Consider the following 23,442-nt stretch of genomic DNA (forward strand, 5'->3'; position numbering starts at 1 on the left):
TGACAAAGGTTTAATTACTCAAATTTATAAAGAGCTAAATCAATTGAACAAAAAACCAAGCCATTCTCCAATTGATAAATGGGCAAGGGACATGGATAGGCAGTTTTCATATAAAGAAATCAAAACTATTAATAAGCACATGAAGAAGTGTTCTAAATCTCTTATAATCAGAGAGATGCAAATCAAAACAACTCTGAGGTATCACCTCACACCTAGCAGATTGGCTAACATGATAGCAAAGGAAAGTAATGAATGCTGGAGGGGATGTGGCAAAGTAGGGACATTAATTCATTGCTGGTGGAGTTGTGAATTGATCCAACCATTCTGGAGGGCAATTTGGAACTATGCCCAAAGGGCGATAAAAGAATGTCTACCCTTTGATCCAGCCATAGCACTGCTGGGTCTGTACCCCAAAGAGATAATGGAGAAAAAGACCTGTACAAGACTATTCATAGCTGCGCTCTTTGTGATGGCCAAAAATTGGAAAACGAGGGGATGCCCATCATTTGGGGAATGCCTGAACAAATTGTGGTATATGTTGGTGATGGAATACTATTGTGCAAAAAGGAATAATGGAGGAATTCCATGGAGACTGGAACGACCTCCAGGAAGTGATGCAGAGCGAGAGGAGCAGAACCAGGAGAACATTGTACACAGAGACTAATACACTGTGGTATAATCGAACTTAATGGACTTCTCCATTAGTGGCGGTGTAATGTCCCTGAACAATCTGCAGGGATCTAGGAGAAAAAATACTATTCATAAGCAGAGGACAAACTGTGGGAGTAAAAACACCGAGGAAAAGCAACTGCCTGACTACAGCGGTTGAGGGGACATGACAGAGGAGAGACTCTAAACGAACACTCTAATGCAAATATTAACAACATGGCAATGGGTTCGAATCAAGGACACATGTGATAACCAGTGGAATCACGCGTCGGCTACGGAGGGTGGGGAGAGGAAAAGAAAATGATCTTTGTCTTTAATGAATAATGCATGGAAATGATCAAATAAAATATTATAAAATTTAAAAAAAAACTGAGGAAGAGGGAAGAGGGTCAAAGGAGACCTTACACAACACCCAGGTTAATAAATGAATGGATAAGGAGGGGAATTCAGAGCAGGGTCAGCAAGCTGCTAACTTGAATTACTCCCCTATCAGGCTGCCTCAGAACCAAAAGTGCCCAAGCGGGCAAAGACCCCTCCTGGGAGGGCTGCCCTAACTGGCCTCAGTGTGTGCCTCAGTGACACAAAGCCATACAGGAAATCAAAGAAAAAATGAGAATCATGAAATGTAAGATCTTAGTCTTATCTGGAAAGGTGATGTTGATGAAAATGCACCCTCACTGATCATTTTGATCATGGTCTAGGAGACAGTGAAATAAACAGGGGATAAGGCACAGAGATAACTTAGATATACAATATTACATGTGACACTGGTCTGTGGGTGAAGTATGGCACAGAATGAGAAATGAAGGGTTACATGATAGGACTGCATCTGAAGACACAGCCGCAGGAACTTCCAGACTCAGAACTTGAATGAGAATGCAATGGACAAATTTGAATCTTGGAGCTGGAAAAGGACTTGAACCATCAGGAGGTTGTATCTCCTCTCCCCCAGGTTAATATAAGCAAGCTGTCGCCCTTGTTCCTCTAACTGGATACCCAGGGACTACCTTCAGGAGGCTGAATCTCCTGCTGCAAGAGCAGGTACTACCTTCCTTTGCCCTGATTCACAGCACCATGATAGTAAAGCAACACTAGCTAGGAGTGGAGGAACATGTCTAGGATCCTGACAACCCAAAAGGTTCCTCAACCTGGATTGGTCCTCAACCAAAATGGATTGCTGGAGTTCTGCTCTCCTGAGCTACAGTATGGTTAAAGCTGATTAGCTGCCCACATTCCAGCAGCAATGCATTGAACCCTGGGCAGCAGAGGACCACCAGACTTCCTGAGAAGAAGTGAACCAGCCCAGGTCAGAGGAACAGAGCAGCTCCGAGTTCCTGTGATCACGATTGGAGTCAGTCAGTGAATGGCCACTGTCCTTCCCACTCAGGGAAGATAGGGAGACAGTTTCAAAATGACAAAAAAAACAAAATAAAACCCAAAAGACAAAAACCACCACTTCAGCCTTCTGTAACTATTAAGCACCCAACTATCAGGCTTTTGGTTACTAGGATCCTGCCCAGAGACTTTAACCTAAACCAGATCTCCTTAATTTTTATTTATTTTTTCAAATTCTGAACTTAAATATCCAAAAAAGAAAATTTCAACATACAAAGATCTAAAAACACGATAGCATTTAAAGCTATGAATTTCCATTTCATACTTCCTTAAAAAAAAAAAAGATAAAATAAAATCCACATTTCACTTGCAAAAAAAAAACAACAAAAAAAACCCATGGAATAGCTTCTGATCAAGGACACATATAATACCCAGTGGAATTGCGTGTCAGCTATGGAAAAGAAAGGGTGGGGTTAGGGGAGGGAGAGAAATAATATGATTCTTGTAACCAAGGAATAATGTTTTAAATTGACTAAATAAATTAATTTAAATTTTTTTAAAAATGTAGCCAAAAGCATCCAGTGCCTATGTTATCAATTCTGGTCTTGGCAACTTGTCCCTTAACAGGAAAAGAAATTTGTAGGTTTGATTTGTCCAATGTGAAGACCACAAATTACCTATAGAAATGTAAGACAGTTTCCGTCCCCTTCCCTTTATCTACATTATTCCCCAATAACAAAATTCAAACTAATGAAGGAAAGAAACCACTAAATTGAACCAAACAAGACAACCTTGTGTAACTTGTGAAACCGGCTGGCTACCTAGTAGAGAGCGGTGGAATCTCATGATTCAAACATCTGCTCGTGACTTAAAGCCTGATCTGGACTGCTCATATGCTTTTGACTTAAGGTGCTCATGTATCAAAGTACCACTGTAGCTGCAATCTGAACAGTGTTGGGATTGCTGCCACCAATCATATTGAAATTCCTTTTCCACCTTAGTATGTGATTTCCCTGAGGTTCTGTGGTCAAAAATATTAATTACTTGATGGTTAACCTGGTGAGTAGCTTCTCCACATTTTAGTATGCTGGTCTTCCAAGAGGACTTACACTGAACCTGTCTTTCCTCAAGGCCTTTACAGTTTGGAGAGCTCAGGGTCACCTTTAGTAGTGGTAGTCTCTCGGTAACCGAGGATGACGATTGTCTTTGTGCGTTTTCATCTATGATAGATGAGTGTGCACAAAGACACTTGTGCGTGAAGGAGATTTAAGTGGAAAAGTCGATGCACAGAGACAGTCCCACTCTCTCGGCATTGGAAGCCTGGGTTCAGTGGCACAAAAAGTCGTTACACCTGGAGACTTCCTCAGCTGCATTGGATGGCCCTGTTGTCTTTTGTGCTCCAACACACCCTAAGCACTCCACAGTGCTTTGCTGCATCGCCCTCTCAGCTGTTGAACCCTTTTATTGGTTTCTTCTGTCTGTTCAGCCGAAGCAGTCTTCACATGCTGGGTGAGCAAGGTTCTGGTTCACCAGGGGTCTATGACCCAATGGTTACCCTCACAAGGTTTAGCCGGCCTGTCGAAGCCTTTGTCCGGGATGTGGCCGCTGCCACATGCTAGCAGCTACTAGGAGCCACAAGTGAAAGCTGGGTGTCAGGTGGGGGTCAGAGGCTGGAGAGCTGCCCTGGGAGGGCATGACAAGCCCTCCATACCAGAGATACTACCCCTCCCTGAGCACCCCATACATCAAAGAAAACACCAATGAAAACTAAAGAAAGTATAAAAATAATAAGACATGGTTTCCAATCCTCAGTGATCTTACAAGGCTGGATTCAAATAAGAAATTGTGATCATATATACTATTATATTTAATGTAATTTGGCAAGTTTATAAGAAAGGAGATAAGAACTTCATCTGGGAAGGACAAGATCATTTGAATTGGGATCAAATAGACTTGAAACTGTGATTAACGTAGTTACTTTCTCTCAATAAAACTTGTATCTTGGTTTAAAATTATGTTCTATAAAGGTGGGATTTTGTTTGGTTGGCTCTATATCCCAAGCTAGGTTTATTATTTTTTTGAAGTGAAAAATAGTCATTTTTAATTGAAAACGAAGAAAAATATATGTATATGATGACTTCAGTATTTTTAAGAACTCATGATTGAAAAGTCAAAAAAAATCATGTAAATAACAGCTTTTATAGTTATATTTTCCTAGATTAATTAAAAACCCCAAAGCTGCCACAAATGTTTGGACTTACCTCCAGCAAGCTCTTCTAAACGTGGCACATGAAAAGGAAATTTCTCAACACTTGCCATTTTGCTGTACACAAAGCTGGAGGTAAAAAGATATTTTAGGCAATTTACTAAGGTTCACAGCACACCAAATATGCACAGCTATTACCTTGTCATGAATATAAAGAACCACTAATTAAAAGAAGACAAAATGGCTTTAGATTTCTGATGACATGCAACAGTTTTTTAAATGACAGATTTATTTGTTTTCCTTTTCTGGTAGGGGATGGAGCTGTAAAGGGACCAAGAATGACAAGTTCCCTTTAAATCCAAATAACCAAATGCATTAATACATAAAATATATCTACTTCCTTGCCCTAGCTGGGCTGATTCAATCCCATCCCATTCCTTCTGGCTTTTCTGGGACATCACTACAACACTGCTTGAATAGATCTTCTAATTCATCCTCTATTCAGCCACCAAAATGATTTTCCTCAAACATAGTTCCTGACTGCCAGCTTCCTCCACAATAAACTCCAGGGGCTTCCCCTTGCCTCCAGGTTCAAATACAAAATCCTCTAGTGTTCAAAACCCTTCATAACTACTCTCATCCCACCTTCTATTCTTCTTACACCTTACTGGTTGCCATATATCCTCTGTCTGTTCCATGACATTTTCTCTGGCTGATTCCCACATCTAAAATGTTCTTTCTCTTCTCCCTCCACCTTCTGGCTTCCTTGAAGTTCTTTTCCACCTCTACTCCACCCCCCTTTTAGTTTTATTGCCTTCCCTCTTTTAATTATTTCCTATTTATCCTGAATGTAGTTTGTTTGCACAGATGTTTATTTTCTCCTCTGTTAGATTGTGAGATGTTTGAAGGCAGAGACTGTCATTTACCTCTTTTTGTAACCTCAGCAAAATGGGAATAATAATTCCCAGGGTTGTTGTGAGGATCAAATGAGATGTTCATAAAAATACAAAAAACACTTAACACAGTGTCTGGCATACAAAGAAGGCATTTGATAAATATTTATTAGGGACATCTAGGTGGCACAGTGAGTAGAGAGCCATGCCTAGAGTTGGGAAGATCTGAGTTCAAATTTGACATTAGATACATCATAGGTGTGTTGACCCTGGGTAAGTCACAATCCCAATTGCCTAGTCTAGCCCTTTCCTCTCTTCAGTCTCAGAGTTGTTACTAAGACAGAAAAAAAAAAGTTTTTAAAAATACATAGAATAAATGTTTACTGACTGACAATGATTCTTTCAAGCTCCCAGAGGTGGTGATTGCAAACCTCCTCAATGTCATCCCCACTGTCTCTTTCTCCATCCATGAAACTAAACCCTATCAATAGTGAACTACTTCATTTCCCCACATCATATTTCAAAATTTCTTAATATAACTCTACTTATCATTAAGCCTCACATCACTATCTATATATTGGTTTTTGTTTTCATTTTTAAACCCTTACCTTCCATCTTGGAATCAATACTGGGTATTGGTTCCAAGGCAGAAGAATGGTAAGGGCTAGGCAATGGGGGTTAAGTGACTTGCCCAGGATCACATAGTTAGGAAGTGTCTGAAGCCAGACTTAAACCTAGGACCTCCCATCTCTACACCTGGCTCTCAATCCACTGAGCCACCCAGCTGCCCCCATCTACATATTGGACATTTAAACTTGATGTCTCAGAGATATCTCAGCCCAAAACAGAATTATAACTTTCCCCACATACCCGTCCGTTTTCCAAATGTCCCAATTTCTGCCAAAAAGAGAGTCAAAATATGTTGTTTAGTTGTTTTTCAGTTATGTCCTACTCTTTATGACCACATTTAGGATTTTCTTGGTAAGGATACTAGAGTGGTTTGTCATTTCCTCCTTCAGCTCAATTTTACAGATGAGAACACAGAGGCAAGCAGGGTTAAGTTACTTGCTCAGGGTCACCCAGCTGGTAAGTATCTGAGACAGATTTGAACTCAGATCTTCCTGATTCCATGTCCCACATTCTCACCACTCAGATGTCATTAAGCAACATAGCCCAATAGCTAAAGCACTGGACTTGGCCTCAGGAGGAACTAGGTTCAAATACATTAGCTGTGTACCTCTGGGCAATTCATTTAACCTTTCTGTGACTAAGTTTCCTTAACTTTAAAGTCAGAGCTGTGATCTCTGATCTCTCAAATCCCTTCCTAAATCTATGATCCTATCTATGATCCTTCTTCCCAGTCTCCCAGGTTTGTAACTCTGGTATTGATAGGCCTCGTCCCTTTTGCTTCCTCACTCAAATCTGAGCCCTTCTCTCCATCCACTCACATGGCTCCTGCTTTAGCTCAGGCCTTCATACTCTCTCACCCAGATTACTGTAAGGGCCTCTCAGTTGATCCCCTTCAGCTCTCTCTCCCCACTCAGGCCCATACATCAAAGAGCGGCCAGAGCGATTTTGCTAAAACGTAAGTCTGACTACATTAGGTGCGTCCCTACCTAATCCTCTCCCCTGGCTGCCATTAACCTTAGGATCAAATACAAACTCCTCTCTTTGGCATGTAAAGTCCCCTGTGCCTTGTCCCCCTTCCTATACTATCTGGCTTTATTAGACAATATTACCTTTTACATACTCTTCACTTCAGGGGAACAATCTTTCTTGGTGCTTTTCCCAAAGGTCATTCCATCTGTCCTATCTGTGTCTGGCACTGACTGTCCCTAATACCTGTATTCCCTCTTTTGGAAATACTGGCTCAGTCAGCTCAAATATCATCTGATCCATGAGAAAACCTTCCTGAATCTCTTCTTCCCTCAAAAAAAAAATCTTTTATTTATTTTATATATACTTCTACAGAGAGATCGGGCTTCCAAATCAGGAAATTTAACCTCTGACCCATATTCTCTGGGTGACCTCCTGGTAAGTCATTTAACCTTTCTGCCTTAGTGAATTCTCTTCAGACTACAGTATATAATTTTCAGAGAATGAACTAATCTGCTTTGATCAAGGAGGTTTCTTTTATCTGTGAATTCCCCATAACCCTGAAAGCACAAGTGCTGTCCTTCCCCTCTTACTTGGAGCACATTTAGTGCTGAAGGGATCTTATTAAGGCGATCTGGGCCCAACCCTTCTGCCCATTTTGCACATGAGGAAATGGAAGTACAGAGAAGTTAAATGAATTGGATTTGAATGCACATCCTAACTTCAAGTCTAGTGCTATCTAACCTATGTCTACAAATAGAATATAATCCAGAGGGCAGGAATTGTTTCATTTTTGTATCTCCAGAACCTGGTACAATACCTGGCATATAGTAAGTGCTTAATAAAAGCTTGTGGATTATCTCTAAGTTTGAAGAAAATATGGACAGATTTGTAAATTACTATTGCCAAGAGGAGGAGGGAAGAAATAAGCTTTTACATAGGCACTGTGCTAAGTACTTAAAAAAACAAATATTGCTCTTCACAACAATCCTAGGAAGGCAGGTGTTATTAATATTATCATTTTACAGTTGAAAAAACTGAAGCAGATGAAAGAAAAGTGATTTGCCCAGGGTCACATAGCCAGTAAATATCTTGAGGTCATCTCTGAACTCAGATCTTCCTGACTCCAGGTTCAGTGTGTTATTTATTAGGCTACTAGCTGAGGCCACTGACTTCTGACTTCCTACAGGGGGCCTTTACTTCAGAACTATAGTTCATATGTGATTCCAAAGTGAATATAATCCACATTCATCATTTCTTTCAAAATGAATCAATAGTTAACTCCCCTACAAAGCTTTCCCTCATAATCTGCTTCCCAACTCTCTCATCCCACATTATCAGTATTTATATATATTGTACTGTATTTTGTATCTGCTTTTATATTCTGTTTAAAAATTATCTATAATCTAACTGAATTAAATTTCAACATCCTAAAAGGATAGCATCTTCTACTTGGTGATATTTCTTCTCTGAGAGCCTCCTTCTCTTCAGTGCCATTTTTTAAAACCCTTACTTTCTGTCCTTGTAAGAATTTTAAGGCAGAAGAGCAAGGACTAGGTAATTGGTATTAAATGACTTGCCCAGGATTACAGAGTTAGGAAATGACTAGGGTCAAATTTGAATTCAGATCTTTCCAGCTCCAGGTTTGGCCCTCTATCCACTTTGTCATCTAGCTGTCCTACTGCCAATTTTCATTTTTCCCCAATTCAAAGGTCAGTAGATAACACTGAGGCATCTCTACTAAGGGAGAATGGGGATTTTATTCCTGTGGCTACGTGATATCAGGAACATGTAGGTCAGAAAGAAAATCAGTAACAATTCTTTTCTGTCCTTAATGAAAAAGAACAGTTTGCTAAATAGTAGGTGTCCAGTTTGATTGGTTAAAAGTAGATATTGTAATATTGTACAATACAATAAATGCAAACCTTTTGAAATAGTGATGATTGGTATTATTTTATTACATTAATAAGCTGATAGAAGTTTAAATTTAGAAAAAAACAGCAACCCCACACACAACCAAAACCTCTTCTATATTTCTTGTTTACCAGTCCCTGAGCAAATGACTTCTCTGTGCCTCAGGCAACTTTGTAGATTAGTCATAGGTGCCTTTGGCATAGATATAAAGTCTTTCTCCACAGAGTATTCTCTATATCCTTGAAATAACTCTTCTGATCCAAAAACGGGAAGTCTCAATCCTTCCCCCTCCCCTCCTCAAAAAAATCAAAACAAAACAAAAAAACACCCCAACATTCCTTAATCTCTAACTTCCCTAGGAGGCTGCCCACAAAATAGGCAGCCTGTACAAAGGTTGTCCGTTTTAATATCCCTTTGCCTGTTAAAGCATTACTAGCCAAGTATTCAGCATCAAGGCACTTGATTGACCCTTGCCCAGGATTTTACACCAGTAAATTTAAGTGGAGAACCAAATAGTGGAATGGCCTTGCCAAAATTTGGAATGACCAGACACAACCCAAAGATCCAGTGTTTGGGGATAGAATTCTAATACAGGGCAAAACAAGACACAGCTCCAGCCAGTCCTGCAGAAATTCCCAGCTAGAGAAAGAGGCACATGGGGAGGAGGGGGGGAAGGTTTAAGAAAGCTTCATGAAGGGGATATCAGTGGTAATGAGAGCCAGCCTAGCATCTATATTGCACGCTAAAGTTTGCACAGCACTTTCCCTTCTCCTTAGATTCTTAGACCCACTAGGAAGGTACTAGCTAAATGGTGTAGTGGATAGGAGCTGGACTTGGAGTCGGGAAGAGCTGTGTTCAAATTTTGTCTGGCACTTCCGTAGCTATACGACTTCAGCCAGAATTTCCTCATCAATAAAATAAAGGATCAAAGTGGATGACAAATGTATATAAAGCAAACTTTAATGAGCTACATAAAGGTCAGCTATTTTTACTGCCACAATTTTATTGATAAGGAACCTGAGGAAGAAATGTGTGGCCATGGCCTGTTATTTCACCTTTGCAACATCTCTCCTCTGTCACTGTCACCACTATTCTGGTGAAAACCCTCATTACCTCATACCTGGACTATTGTCCAGTCTTGCCCACCCAGGGTTACACCTCCAGGTAAGCGTCTGAGGCGGAATTCGAACTTAGGTCGTGCTGGGACTCCGCGCCCTCCCCAGCAAACAGAAGCCCAGAGGCCCTAGTCAGGACCTAAGTCAGGGAGAATGGAGGGGGTCCTCGGCGTTCCTTCCACTTTGCCCGCCCCCATCACGGTCCCGATAGACTGTCCCACTTACGGAAACTCGGCCGTAGCCTCCGCGTCAGACGCTAGTTCTGACTGTAGTGGCGGCAGGCGGAGACTAGAACACCCATAACTCCGTCTTCTTTCCGTTTCCTTCCTCCCACCTTTTTCCTCGGCGTTTTTCCGTGGCTCCGCCCCCTTCCAAGCTCCTAGCTCCGCCTCCGCCATTCAACTATGGAGATCGCCGGAGACGAAAGGTCTCTTCTTTCAGAGTCCCTCCCAAAACTTTGCTCTCAGCCTTCCCCTCTCCCTTCCGCCCCTTCCCCCACTTTCCCGGCCGGCAGCCAATTGATCTCGCGAGATTTCGTTTCCCTTCTTAAGCGGGTGAGACGCTCCCGGCATCCCTTCTTCCTCGTGCGCCTCCAGTAGTTGCGTTGTCTGTCTTGGTAAGAAAGGAAGCGCGTGGTAAGTCACCTTTTCTCTCCTAACCCCGCTCCCTCGAGCATTCTTCTGATAGTGCCCCTTCTGACCCCACCTTAGGAGGAAGCCAACGCCACTGACTGGGGTTTCGCCTTTGGCCGAGTGGTCTCGAGACCTCGGGTGGCCCCGGGATAGTTGAGGTGGTGGCGTGCGGCCTCCGCGAGGCCTTGCCTAGTGAGGGAATCAGCTACGACGGCTTCTCCGCGAATGTCGGAATATCTAGAACGCTGTCTAGGTTGTAGACCAGATAGGAGTCGGCTATATATTTTCCTTCAGCCCGGCCATACCAATATTCTGAGCTTAATTGTAATGATTAAGGAAACTTGGGAGCATTATACGAAGTTAGAAAGGCCCTGCTTTAGACTTTCTCGAGAACCCCTCATTTGTTTTGCGAAGAAATAGGCCCCATGAGGGAAAGCGTCTTGTCTGACCTTCCAGTTTCTGAAAGGTCGAGACAATATTCAAGCTGTTTTGCACCATATGCCTGCTGGATGAATGGGATTATTGAAGAGATGCTATTTTTTCTTAAGGCAATTAGGTGATGAAGTGAATAGTGCCAGGAGTTTAAAAGAATTAAAAATCCTGCCTCAGACACAAGCAGGGTGATCACCCCCCCCATCCCCCGCAAGTCTAAAAAAAAAAGCTACAGGATTGGTACGATTTCTGGCCTAATATTGATAACTGAGAAACTTAAATTCCATCAAAATTGCCTTGAGTACATATAGTGTTTTGTTTTTCATCTTTACCTTCTGTCTTAGAATCGTATTGGTTACAAGGCAGGAGAATGTAAGGGCCAGGTAATCGGGGTTAAGTGACTTGTCCAGGGCAATACAGGTAGGAAATGACCGAAGCCAGAATTGGACCTGGTACTAAAGGTCTCCACGCCTAGCTTTATACTCTGAGCCACCTAGCTGCCCTCCAAAATCAAGACAATATTGTTTCAGTAGGTGAGATTCGAACTAATCTTTGAGGGGAAGCTCTGAAAGTGGGGGGGGGATACAAGCATGAGAGACAGCTATTGAAAATGCTCCGAGTAAGATAGAGCTGTGGGGGGCAGGGCATGTCAGTGGATCACTGCATATGGTAGGGAGTGTCACCTAGACTAGTAAGAATTGCAGGACGGAAAGGAATGTATTGTGAATTTGGGAGGATAGTTGGGGGTCAGGTTGTGAAGCCTTAGGACTGAGTCTTTGGGAAATGCCCAATTAGGAATTTGGTTTGGATGAGTCACCAAAAAAAGGACTGAGAACAAAACAGATTAGGTGGTCAACAGTACAGTATCGCATCTTGGCTGGTCAAGAATATAGATGAAGGGTAAGAGGAAGGAACAAACATTTATTAAGCACTTACTATGTGCCAGGAACTGTACTGATTGCTTTTCTTTTTTTAAGTATTCCATTTAGTCCTTGCTGCAACAGTTTTGGAATATGAGTTCCATTCCTCATTTTATAGTTGAGGCAAGATTTTGATTGAATACTGGACTTAAATCATGATTCCAGGCCCAGCAGTTCTCTATCCACTGAGCCATCTAACTTCCACTTGGCTTTTGTAAATAAGAGATACTGGCTGACTGATAGTGTTCATTGAGTTGTGAGATCAGAAGCAGATTGCTGAGGGGTTAGAAGAAAGTGTGCAACAGTTTGACAACTTTAAAGTTGAAGGGGAGACTAATCTTAGGATAATAACTTGAAAATGATTTTGAGAGGATAGCAATATGAATGACCTCAAATTTTCTCCCAAAAGGATGGACTGCTGTTGGGGACTTTAGGTAAAATGATTGAATTAGTTTTTGGGGAGTGGACTGCAGAATCAAGAAGGGGCCTGTTGTTTAAATTTGTGGTGTACTTTGGGTTTACCCAAGGTTGCCAAGGAACTCCTTGCCTGGTTCAAGGGTGTGGTTATTAACCATATTCATAGCCAAGGGTAGTATGAGTAGGTCATAAGAATGAAGAATATGAAAGTAATATTTTGTTGTTGGAAGTATTAGAAGTGGTGTTTTTGTAGTCCATGGCTTCACTCCAGTCAGGCCAGAAGGTGATGTTGAGGTAGAAAAATCATGGCTGCTGAGATCTTTTGCAAAATGATGGTTTCTCAATAATGAGCTGAACCCGGAGCTTTTGAGTTAACAGGCACCCAACACAAAAGAAACCTTAAGGGGAGGAGGGGGATAAGAAGGATGTACTCTGTACTGCAGAGTGGAGTCTAGTCCAAAGCATGTAGCTAGTGGGAAGGAAGTTCAAATGAATGGAAGCTTCCTTTATTCTCTACCTTTCAAATCCCAGAGCATTGTAGAGGTGTATTGAAGTTTATGGATGATGTCTAGCAGTAGTGGGATCTAGCAGATCCCCTCCTCACACTTTAAAAGTCACGGATTTTTAACTTTGTTTCAGAATGGGAAACCTAGGATGTGTTTTTTGGGAGAGATGGGAAAGGCCTGCTTTCAGATAGAAATATCTATTGAACACAAGCATGTGGCTAATTTAATACCTTGATTTTTAATCAAGAGTACAGGAAAAGCATGAGATAAAGAGTTCAATGTGATTTTTGAGCAAGTGCCTTGATCATTTGACCTGAGTTCCTTAAAAGGGAGTGGAAGCAACTCAAAATGGTTCCAAAACTTGTCTGGTTCCTGGTATTTGTTCCAATTGTTTGATACAATTAATTAGAAAAGTCTTGATAAATCTAGAATGAGGTTTTCACTGCGTGAATTTAATGAAAGGTATTCAATTTTTTTAAAAGATATTAAAGAAACATTTAAGTCCGAGAGTGGTGGATAAAACTGAGAATTTGGAACGGATTTTGAAGAAAGCCTCTCGTGAAAATATGTCTTCTGATCCCATTTTACCTTTGGCTTCAACTAGTTCATTAGTAAACAATGAAAGGTGAGTATGCACTTTCACAAAAAGCAATTTGTCACTGAAAAAGTTTACAGAAAAAGACTTGATTAAAATAAGTGTTTTGAGGATCTTAACATGGTAGGCTAACAGAATTGATACTTGAGGGAAGGCTTCCCCAGTCTTGTGGAATTGGAGGCATTGCTGGGAAGATATGAAAAAAAATTTAGTAGGTTTCTTAGAATTCATAATTTATACATCTGTTCCCTTTTCCTGTTTTTAGTGCCCTTGGGGTGATATCTCATTTGATTTCTCTATGGAATATATTCTTAGGTATAAAGCCCAGTGATGGCTTTTGAGATTCAAGGAGGGAGAGGTAGTATAGTAGAAGTAGCTGGGACACTTAGTAATTATCTGTGTTTTTTTTTTTACACTGTGTAACATCCTTGGCAAAGATCTCAGATCACACATTGAAAGCTCCAAAACCTTTAGTGAACAGAAAGCATAGTGATAAATTTTTAAGATATGTCTTTTTTGATATCCGATTGCTCAGTTTGGAAGTTAATCATTTCCTGAGATATTGTAATAAACTTAGTCAGCAAATACAGTGAAGACTTTTTTTTTTTCTGTTACAGTGATGACTCGGATTCTAGCAACAGTTTATTCAAAACTCAGTGTGATCCCATCTCACCCAGTCGAGAGACTAGAAACATATCTACCTGTAATACAATTCATTTACCTCCAAATACTTGGTTGAGAGATTATTCAAGTGACTCCTCTTCAGAACTAGAACCATTTAATTTGAAAGTTGTTTTTGAAAATTGGAAGAAAAAGAAAAGGAAAATACAAAAAAAGAAAAGAAAATACAAGCCATCTGGAAGGCCAAAGGGAAGGCCAAAAGGAAGCACTAAAACAACTCAATCTTTAGCCGTTATGTCGAAAAAGGACCTTTTCAAAGATAAAGGTTTACAGTTCCCTTTGGTAGAATCAGAGAATGGAAGAAAACCATTACTTTGGAAGAAAATTTTAGGCTTTGAGGTGAGGCAGATTTCTGACAAGTTTTTACAGAAATTATTTGGTGTCGTGTCTGTTCCCCACACACATAGTGGTTGTTAAATAGAAAATAAGTTTGAACTGATTTATTTTGTATAAAAGGTGCAGTAATATTTGCATTTTTTAACTTCATACTCCTTTATTCCTCATCTCATAGGTTATCCTATATGGATTATAATGCATTATTGTCCCTTGAATGTTTTATTTAGCTTTTATAATTTTCCCTTTTTAACAAAGGAGAAAAGTAAAGCATTAAAGATTAAATAGCAAAGCATTCCATAGTCCTGGGTTATAAGTAGGATATAGCAACATATTTTGGTGGGCTTGTGGACAGTGAGACCTGATTTTTAATCACTTCACTCTTAGTCACTGTGACCCTGGACAAGTCACAACCTAAATTTCATGAAATAGGGCAATAGTAGCATTTTGCCTCAAGTTTTAAGTGAGGATCAAATAACAATGTGTATTGGGTGCTCTTTTTTTAACCTTAAAGCCAAGATGAGACTTGAGTCAGAATTGTAATAGGAATACAATAATTTTGTTTTCCTGATTAACATAGGATTATCAGTTGTAAGACAACAATTGAACATTCTTGAGCATATTAAACTAAATGATCTTCTATGGGTTTATAATTTCTTTATGTAGCAAGCAGTTGCAAGAGGGTTTTTCAACTATGTTAAGGAACAGAAATATGAATCCCACCTCAGAGAGGCTTTGAAGCATCTGGGTGCTAGTGAAGATTTAGACAAAGAAGACTTTGGTGTACGGAGATATAAATATTTAGAAGATGATGATGAATCTATTTCTCCTATAGAAGATTCCAAGTAAGTTGGCAGGGTTTATTGTGTGTGTGTGTAGTATATAGTAGTTTGTTTTGTTGGTTCCCCTCTTGAATAAGTAAAAAATTTCTGGATCAAGCCCTCATAGATTTAATATTGGTACATATTCCTTTGATGTTTTTTTTTTTTTTGCAAAATATTAAGCAATTAGAAGAAAAACCTTGTACAGAATTGCTGCAGGAAAAAAAAATTTACATTGGGAGCCTTTAGGGGGTGGGTTTGGTTGATAGTGCTGGTCCTACAGTCATGAAGACTTGGCTTCATACATTTAAGTAGCTGTGTGATCCTGTGTTGAGTTAGTTAACCTTGTGTACCTTGTTTACAGTTTCCTGGACTATAAAATGAGCTATAGAAGGAAATGACAACCATTCCAGTATCTTGTCGTGGAAACCCTGTCCCCCACCCTCATTGACAATTAATTGAGGCAGATTTTCTGTGGGACACAAGTTTTATTAACTGTGGTGTGTCAAACTTAGTATGGTGGGTTCTAGTGAAGGCCAGGGACCCAAAAGGATGACAACCCCTCTACTAAGAAAGGAGTTGGCTGTTGCTAGAAAAGTGCAAGGGACCTTCAGGTGTGGATGCCCCTCTGGCATTTAGGGAATGTTAATTGCTTCAATGAGAGTCAGCTATCTTGACTAGGGAAACAACCACCTTAATCAGAATCTTTCCCCATCTTCCCTTGGAGATGTTACTCCACTTTTACCAAAAAAAAATTATAGTAATAATGACAGGAAAACCCCTCACCTAGGAGAGGTCTCATTTTGATTGATAAAATAGGGAATAGGATGGGCAATTGTTATTAAATAAGTATAATAAGTAGGTGGTGGTGGTTTTTGTTTCAGTGCAGAATACAACCAGTTGGATGATCAAGATGACTGTGATGTCAAATTAGTGGTGAGTAAACATTATATGGGCATACTGTTACAGGCCTTAGCGCCAAAAAAAAATCTAAATTTTAAAAGGTTTGTTAATGGTGGGAGTGGACTGATTGGATCATGTGCTCTTGGGGTCCAAGTTTTTTACTGATACTGTTCACAAAAACATGTTTAACTACTTGGAAGAAATAGCCTAATTTTGCTTATTGCCTAACTTTTTTTTTGTGAAGGACAATAGTTGTTTCATAATAAGTACTGAATTGCCCGAGAAGACAAAGTCAAAGATGAAAAAGACTGCTAAAGACTAGACATAACACTCATAACTACAAGAGAGATGAAACATTTGCCTAGGATAAAGAAAAATTCCATGGACAAAGGGAAGAGAAATGGTAAGAAATGATAGTTTTATTTTTATTATGCTAGGTAAAAATATATTATAGAACATGCCATCAAATGTCTACATTTCTGGGGTTGTGGATAAAATTTCTTAATGGTATGCCAGAAGTCGTTAAGTTTGTCTCTTGTAAGTAGTACAAGATGACTAGAGAACTACAAATAGTGTCAGCATAAAAATGTGGTGGCAGAAAGAGTAGGAACAACTTATTTAAACTGGATTTTGCACAGCAGCATGAAAGATAGTATCTGGGGATGGCAGCTGCTTCTTAGAAAACATTTCCTACTAGATTCCAATACCATGGGCATTATACCCAATTCCCACTTTTTGATATGGAGACATAAGAAAAGAACAAGGTACTAAGTGGTAGCTTGGTATAGGAAATAGAGCTGACCTGAGAGTCAGGTTTTGAGTTCTGCCATATCCTAACTTTCACTTTAGGCAAGTTACCTTAATTTGTTACTATCCATAGTCCTCTCTAAAACTACAAATCTTATATTCAGGCAAGGGAAGAGCTTTATGCACACCCCCACCCGCCCCTAATCACAGGTCCAGTATAAAATTCCATGTGCAATATTTCACTATTTTTTACTAGTACAAATTGAAGAGCAAGAACAATGTATTAGAATGGATTAAAGAGGTTAAAAAAATAACCAGTGATTATTTTAAATTTTAATCTCTAGTTCCAAGTGGTAAATGCCATGTTATATATCACTGCACTTCATTTAGCTTTGTTTTTGAATTGTAGACAAAGACTTAAAGACAAGTGCAAAGAACAAACCCTCTTTTGCAACCCACAACCCATGGTTTTGTATGAGTTGTGATACATACAAGAAGGGACAATTCATAACTGCTAATAGTGTAAAATGAGTCCTGAAATGGAATGTAAGTTGAACCCTTCCATTTAGAGTGCTTTGGTTTTGGATTAAAAGAAAAAGTGAAATTAAAAATCAAAAAAGTTGTAAAACTGGCTACAAATGCTTTACCATTCCTAAATACCTTGAAAGTTGAAATCTTTTACCTTCCCTCCCATCTTTTTTCCCCCCTTAGGAATTTGCATCGAGGAAATTAATGATTAGTGCTATAGGAGAATTTTTTGGATATTAAATTTCTCATCTTGTACAGTAAGTAAAATGTGGTAAAAGTTCTCATGATAGATCAAATTTTTCAGATTTTCATGTTTAATTCTGATCTGTCAGAAAGATCCTGATATCTGGGTTTGTTTTTTGTTTTGTTTTAGGTTTTTTGGTTATCTGATTTTGAGGTCTATCCTGATGGGTCCTTTTCAGTAGGTCCTTATCCTTGGAAACGCCTCAGAAAGCAAATGTGTAGTTACGCTTTACCCATTGATCTCCATACCAGGTCTATGGGGATAAAACTACAAAACAATTTTAGTTTGAAGCAATGTGTTCTTTAAATATGTTGTGTTAGCTTACTAACATAAATTCTATTTTTAGGTGAAGCCTATTTGCTGGTTTAGTTAACTCTTCGTTGGATATTTTTAGAATGGTAAGCTTAATCATTAGTCTCAGCATTAATCTGCTTATATACATAGTTCAAATGATGAATTCTTTTGTTCAACTGCTAAGTGATAGAAACATGAACTGAAATGAATTCTGATAGAACCGACTTAAGCTATATGACCCCAAAATGTTCTTACTGAATCTTCAGACCATATGGGATTTTGGCTCTAACAAATTTTAATTTGCTCTCTTTTAGTTTGTTTACCAAGGAGAATTCACAGGATGTGCCCTCTGAACAACATGAAATTGGTTTTGAACTAGACATTGAATATTTAAGGATTATTTCTGACTTTAAGACCTTTTCAATAGAGCCTGTTAAAAATTCAGGTCTGTAATCTCATACCTGTCCTAAAGTTTTCCTTTCTCTCCCCTTCCCCCAGTCTTTTTATTGTATTCTATTTGGCTCACTATTCTAGGCTTTTAATGTTGACTTCTAGTATATTGTCTTGTTTTTTTTGTTTGGGCAAGATGGCGGTCTACATTTTATTACACCATCGATTAAAAAACTCAATCAGCTAGCATGTGACCAATCCTTAGATATCTGAGGTGATTTCTGGAAAATTTCCTGGTTTTATGTATGGGGAAATAATAGAAGTTTTTTGTTCTGTTTTTTTGAACCCTTAATTTCTGTCTTAGAATCAATACTATGTATTGGCTCTGAGGCAAAATAGCATTTAAAGGCTAGGCAGTGGAGGGTTAGTGACTTGCCCAGGGTCACCCAGCTCAGTGTCTTGCTTGATTTGAACCCAGAACCTCCTGTCTATAAGCCTATATCCACTGAACCACTCATCTGCCCCAAAGATGGAGCTCTTGAAGAGATTCCAATAGGCATGGTACATTTAGGGGAGGTGTGGTTGGCATGGGGTTTGTATTAAAACTAAGTATGTAGCTTTAATATCTGTCCATGTTTTCAAGACTGCACTGTATGGTATCTGCATCCAGCAATATTATTGTTGGGGTGTTCAAAAGACAGTGCTATAGAAATTCAGTATCTGGCATCGTTGGTTTCATGCTTGTCATGCATGTTCAGCCTGGTATTTCTATTGATACAGGCCATTTTAAAAGGTACCTTTGGCTTATTTGTTAACATTATACTATTGAATTGATCCATAAGTATAGATGTTTTCTTTAGGAAAGGGACCTGAAAGCCCGTTTGAATGGGAGATTCGAAATTACATCATTTATGGTAAGTAGATTTTCCTGTGGTTACGATTTTTCAAAATTGATAGAATTCCTTATCTGATGTTCCTAATGGAATGCCATATTTCTAATGATCATGAGCACACTTGGAAGTTTGTGTTCAGAATATAATGTGGCTATAATAAAAGACAGGTTTTGCTTCCATCACTAAAGTTTTGTTAGTGGTGACAATGAGACCTGTAACAATCTGCAGTCTAAAGTTCCACTTAAGTATAGTTTAACTTTGTTTCATTATGAAAAACTGTTACCTTAATATTATATTTCTGCTAAATGTCACTATTAAATATTCCAGGGGGGATGTTAACTGCCCATAATAGGCTTGTTATCTGTCTTGGGGTGCAGCTGAAAAAACTTATCCACATGTACTATATTTGTGCTGTGTGTATACATAAACACATGCCTCTTAAGAGATGAGTGACTTCTGAACTTAAAATTTTTAGGAAAATCAAAATTGGATAACACAGCGGGCCAGCATTATAAGTAAGTATTTTTTCGGTTCAAAGCATTGACCGATCACATCCCCTCAATACTTTTTGTAAACTTAGTGTCTTCTCTAGATTATGGATTTTGTGAATATTTACAGGTTGTTTGATCTTTGTCCCAGTGTGTGCTAACAAAATGCTAGTTGCATAACTATCTTGATGAAGGCCCTCTGTGTGGTCTACATCTGTAAGATTATAAAAGTCACTCAATTTCATTTAATAACAATTTAGGGTTGTCTGGGAGAGGCAAATGAAATGTTATTGGTTGGATTTATTTAAGTTTGCAATTCTAAAATTATCTAATTGAATTTGGTTTGGGATTGTAGGAGCTGTGGGAAAGGGATTATATATTCAGTAGTTTGCATGAGCTGAGTGAAAACCTGTTGAAATGGATATCATCTAAAGAAGTTATTTTTACAAGCCTATCATTTTGATCCTTCTGAAACTTCGGATTGTATTCAATCCGGAACATTAAAGATGTAGTGATGATTGGCAAAATGTTCAACTGCTCTGAAAAGGTGAATGAAAACTGCCTTTCTGAACATCCTAGTTTCTTTGTGGTGAATATCCCAATCAAAAGAAAATTAAACAAAGGTTAAAATTGAGCTAGCTCATAAGTAATGCATGATCTGTTTAGTGATTAGACTGAATTCAGGGCAGTTTATACATAAAATTGAGTAAATAGGTCCCCCTTATCTGACTAGTGGAGGTTGCCTACAAAGTACTGGAAGTCTCCCTATAGTTTGCCCCCATATTGCTTCTACTTAAACTTTTCTTGAGGTTTCTTTTTATTTTGGTGGGGTGGTCATGAGCAAGGAGAGAGAACTGTATACTGAGGGTCATCAAATGTTTGCCATTATATCCCAGGTCTGTGTGGATCTTAGAACATATTCCCCATGGTATATTTCAGATTTTCTTGCTTTATTTTCCTATAGGTATTCATCAATCACAAAGTGGGAGCAAAATGGCCTAACCAACAGGTGAAATAATCAGGTAACCTTACTGATAGCATATTACTTTCCTATTGATGGAAGCTGTTGCTGTCTGGTCATTACCAAGGCTTTTAGAATGCAGTTTCTGATTGCTGTGGACATGACCATAAAAAAAATTATATCCAACAGGTTTATATTTGCTATCTTACTAGCATCTAACCTGTTGGGAACAGTTTAGAGACCTGGGCCCTACTTGTGTTGAATAGCAAATCAAGATTTACTAAATACCCACTTCATACCAAGCAAAGGCAAGTGCCTTTTAGCTAAATAGAGATAGGAGCAAGCAATATATAGGATTGTAGTTATGATGCTCTAATGGTCTTATTTTCTGACAATTTTAGATCAGTCTGACAGATATGCCGAGCTGTGTCATAATTTAAACAAGCTAAGGTTTCAAGATGAGTAGGTAAGGTCAATCTTTCTTAAACTGTTTATTTTTACCAGGTCATTTCAAAGAGGGCTTGCATGGCTATAAAACCAGAAGCTCTTAACGCTGTGACCTAAGAGGAAAAGTCTCTATAGGATGCCATGATTAATTGATATATTATCATGGTCTCTTACTAATGAGATACAAGTATACTATGATTAAGTAATAGACCCAAGGAAAGCAACTTCTTCCTTATCAGGTTTATGTAGTTATGTTGTTAGTGATGTGATTATCATTTTATTAAATGGTCAACAAGGCCAGAATCATCCCAATTCTTAAGTTATGTAATGCTTTTCTGTTTTTAAGAGATGGAGAAAGACAAGACAAGCAGGAAAAGGAAGAGCCATCAGAAGAACAGAGCTGTCATTCTAAAGTATAGTGCCATCCACATAACAACTTTGCTTGGAGAAGCAATTTTTTAAAATATATTTTGTGATGGACTTGTTTAAAATTTCAATAAAAATATTTTTTGGCATCTTTTTTATAATGGATCCTTTTTAAAAATCATCATGGATTCATAAGTTATAGGCCTAAATAGGTATGAAGATCAAGTAAACTGAGATCATGGGAACAGTAAAAAAAATTAGTTTTAGCCACCTGATATAAGGATGTTTATGTAGGTGGAGAGAATATTCCAAGCAGCTGTTGTGATCATTGTTTTTATGGCAAAAGGACAAGTTCAAAACAGCCTGTGGTACTAGGTTATGCAGCACTCCTGGTTTGGCTACATCAGATGTGCCTCATTGGGTCAGACAAGCCATGGGTTACTTCATGGGAGAAGACCTTTACAACATCTACAAGTCCCCAAGAGAAATGAAAGATGGGAGGATATTAAATTTTACTTGGGACAAAAAGAACTGATGCTGAAGGGTTCTTGAATATCTAGATCTGTCACAGGAACCAAATCTTTGTATCTGCAGGACCTTGTCCATTTTACATTCTACTCCAATTTCAAACTTTAGTCTATACTGGGCCTGTTAACTGCTTGACACCAACAAAACTGAATTCATTGTCTTTCTTAAAACTTGCCTCTTTTGAAATTTTACCTCTTTCAAGGAGACTGGTATTCATAGTCATTTTAAGGTTATTAACCTTGGTATCGTTCTCAACTTGATTTGAGTTGAGTTGCCAGGTGTTTCTTCTATCCATTTTCATATTGGCGTATTCACCATCTTAGTTCAGGCCCTCGTGACCTTTTTACTGAATTATTGTAATAACTTGTTCCTCCGTACCTCTCCTACCTCATCTGTTCCTCATAGTAAGGTTTTTTTCTATGCAACTGCCAATTTTCCCTTGTTCAAACCAAGTGGCTTCCTGTTCAAGGATCAAGTGCATATTCATCTTGGGCATTAAAAAGGCTTTTTAGCTTAACCATTTAATCTCTACACTCATCCAAACTGATCATGACATGTTTCTCAAATAAATTTCCATTGGCTAGTTGCCACTTTCTGAATTCATGTGAAATTCTAGTGCCTAATAAAAATTATTAGTCTTGCCTATAAACAAATATTTACATATGCATTACTGGCATAGTGCCTGGCATATAGGAATCCCTTGATAAATCTGAATCCTGATTATAGTTAGGGTCCTGGGTTTTTTTAGTGCTGTACCCCATTCAAAGGCAAGGTAAACATACTCTAGATTTTACCATTTAACTGGTTCTCAAAACTGCATATACTTTAAATGCTTAATAAGATCATACTCTTAGTGATTATACATCAGTCTTCAGAGACCTTATTCAGATGGCTTTTATTTTTGCTTCTACACATTTCCAATAAATCTCAATGAGTCCATTCTGGATTGCCGTTCCTGCTAACATGTCAACACATCCAAAATTACTCATTACCTTCAAACGCTTTCCTTCCCCTCAACTTGCGAGTTCATAACTTTAAAATCTTCCTCAATCTCCACATTCAGCTCCCAAGTCCTACCCTCAAAATCTTCCATCATTTAAAACTACTTCACCATCTTGGCCCTTTTTGCCCAAATAATTGTTAGTCTCCCTAACTGTTCCTACCTCTGATCTCCAGAAAAGGCATAAAGGAAAGAATTTATCAGAAAGCTCAAAGACCTTGCTTCTATGAATGAATAAACACTACAAGAAGTGTACTTGATAAAAAGTTTGTTGAATTTTTAAAGGAATATTCACAGATGAGATTAATTTGAAACTATTCTGAATCAAAACATGTCATCTAACTAGCTGTATGACCAACAGCAAGTAACTGCAACTCTCCAGATATTGATCTCTACAGCCAGAAAAACATTTAGTGGTGGGGGAAAAAAGCTGCAATGGGATTGCTAGATCAGACTGAGATTTGATTTAACTGCATAGAGTTGTCTTTTTGATCAATTTTATGTTACGTGCAGAAAAAAGCTGAAAAAACTACATGCAGAAACCTTCCACTAGGACAAAAGAATGTAGTATGTAATTTCAGGATTCTG

At 38.7% G+C, this 23,442-nt stretch overlaps 2 protein-coding genes and 8 non-coding genes across 14 annotated transcripts in view; 9 read left to right on the plus strand and 1 right to left on the minus strand.

Annotated features, from left to right (window-relative positions):
- Positions 1–10,126, minus strand: part of C4H11orf54 (chromosome 4 C11orf54 homolog) — a 36,777-nt gene extending 26,651 nt beyond the window's left edge. Inside the window, exons 1-2 of one of the 2 annotated variants that reach the window (XM_007495007.3) lie at positions 9,954–10,126; positions 4,266–4,339 (exon numbers count right to left, since the gene is read on the minus strand). In XM_007495007.3, the coding sequence (XP_007495069.1) occupies positions 4,266–4,339; positions 9,954–10,126 (247 nt within the window). Of the gene's footprint in view, positions 1–4,265; positions 4,340–9,953 lie in introns of those variants that run through there. The other variant, XM_056794507.1, reaches the window with a different exon arrangement.
- Positions 10,127–10,225: 99 nt separating this feature from the next.
- Positions 10,226–21,475, plus strand: TAF1D (TATA-box binding protein associated factor, RNA polymerase I subunit D). Of its 4 annotated transcripts, XM_007495003.3 has the most exons (14): positions 10,226–10,363; positions 13,118–13,260; positions 13,848–14,250; positions 14,911–15,089; positions 15,950–16,001; positions 16,213–16,371; positions 17,427–17,500; positions 17,834–17,885; positions 18,096–18,226; positions 19,032–19,085; positions 19,540–19,579; positions 20,517–20,574; positions 20,915–20,979; positions 21,307–21,475. In XM_007495003.3, the coding sequence occupies exons 2-6, from the start codon at positions 13,202–13,204 to the stop codon at positions 16,288–16,290; spliced, it is 771 nt and encodes a 256-aa protein (XP_007495065.2). In that variant the 5' UTR covers positions 10,226–10,363; positions 13,118–13,201; the 3' UTR covers positions 16,291–16,371; positions 17,427–17,500; positions 17,834–17,885; positions 18,096–18,226; positions 19,032–19,085; positions 19,540–19,579; positions 20,517–20,574; positions 20,915–20,979; positions 21,307–21,475. The 4 variants fall into 4 exon arrangements, with proteins under 4 accessions (XP_007495065.2, XP_016289395.2, XP_007495067.2 ...); XM_016433909.2 differs by having other exon boundaries at positions 17,427–17,885; XM_007495005.3 differs by lacking the exon at positions 17,427–17,500.
- LOC130454206 (small nucleolar RNA SNORA40) lies at positions 17,092–17,220 on the plus strand. Its single transcript, XR_008911879.1, has one exon. It is a non-coding gene; the product is annotated as a small nucleolar RNA SNORA40 (small nucleolar RNA).
- LOC130454199 (small nucleolar RNA SNORA18) lies at positions 17,635–17,767 on the plus strand. Its single transcript, XR_008911872.1, has one exon. It is a non-coding gene; the product is annotated as a small nucleolar RNA SNORA18 (small nucleolar RNA).
- LOC130454219 (small nucleolar RNA SNORD5) lies at positions 17,931–18,001 on the plus strand. Its single transcript, XR_008911890.1, has one exon. It is a non-coding gene; the product is annotated as a small nucleolar RNA SNORD5 (small nucleolar RNA).
- On the plus strand, positions 18,817–18,953 carry LOC130454190 (small nucleolar RNA SNORA8). Its single transcript, XR_008911863.1, has one exon. It is a non-coding gene; the product is annotated as a small nucleolar RNA SNORA8 (small nucleolar RNA).
- On the plus strand, positions 19,157–19,287 carry LOC130454194 (small nucleolar RNA SNORA1). The gene has a single exon (XR_008911867.1). It is a non-coding gene; the product is annotated as a small nucleolar RNA SNORA1 (small nucleolar RNA).
- Positions 20,057–20,128, plus strand: LOC130454188 (small nucleolar RNA Z40). Its single transcript, XR_008911861.1, has one exon. It is a non-coding gene; the product is annotated as a small nucleolar RNA Z40 (small nucleolar RNA).
- On the plus strand, positions 20,627–20,748 carry LOC130454197 (small nucleolar RNA SNORA32). The gene has a single exon (XR_008911870.1). It is a non-coding gene; the product is annotated as a small nucleolar RNA SNORA32 (small nucleolar RNA).
- On the plus strand, positions 21,016–21,149 carry LOC130454192 (small nucleolar RNA SNORA25). Its single transcript, XR_008911865.1, has one exon. It is a non-coding gene; the product is annotated as a small nucleolar RNA SNORA25 (small nucleolar RNA).
- Positions 21,476–23,442: the final 1,967 nt, after the last annotated feature.

Source organism: Monodelphis domestica, chromosome 4 (assembly GCF_027887165.1).
Source record: "Monodelphis domestica isolate mMonDom1 chromosome 4, mMonDom1.pri, whole genome shotgun sequence".
NCBI classification, from domain to species: Eukaryota; Metazoa; Chordata; class Mammalia; order Didelphimorphia; family Didelphidae; genus Monodelphis; species Monodelphis domestica.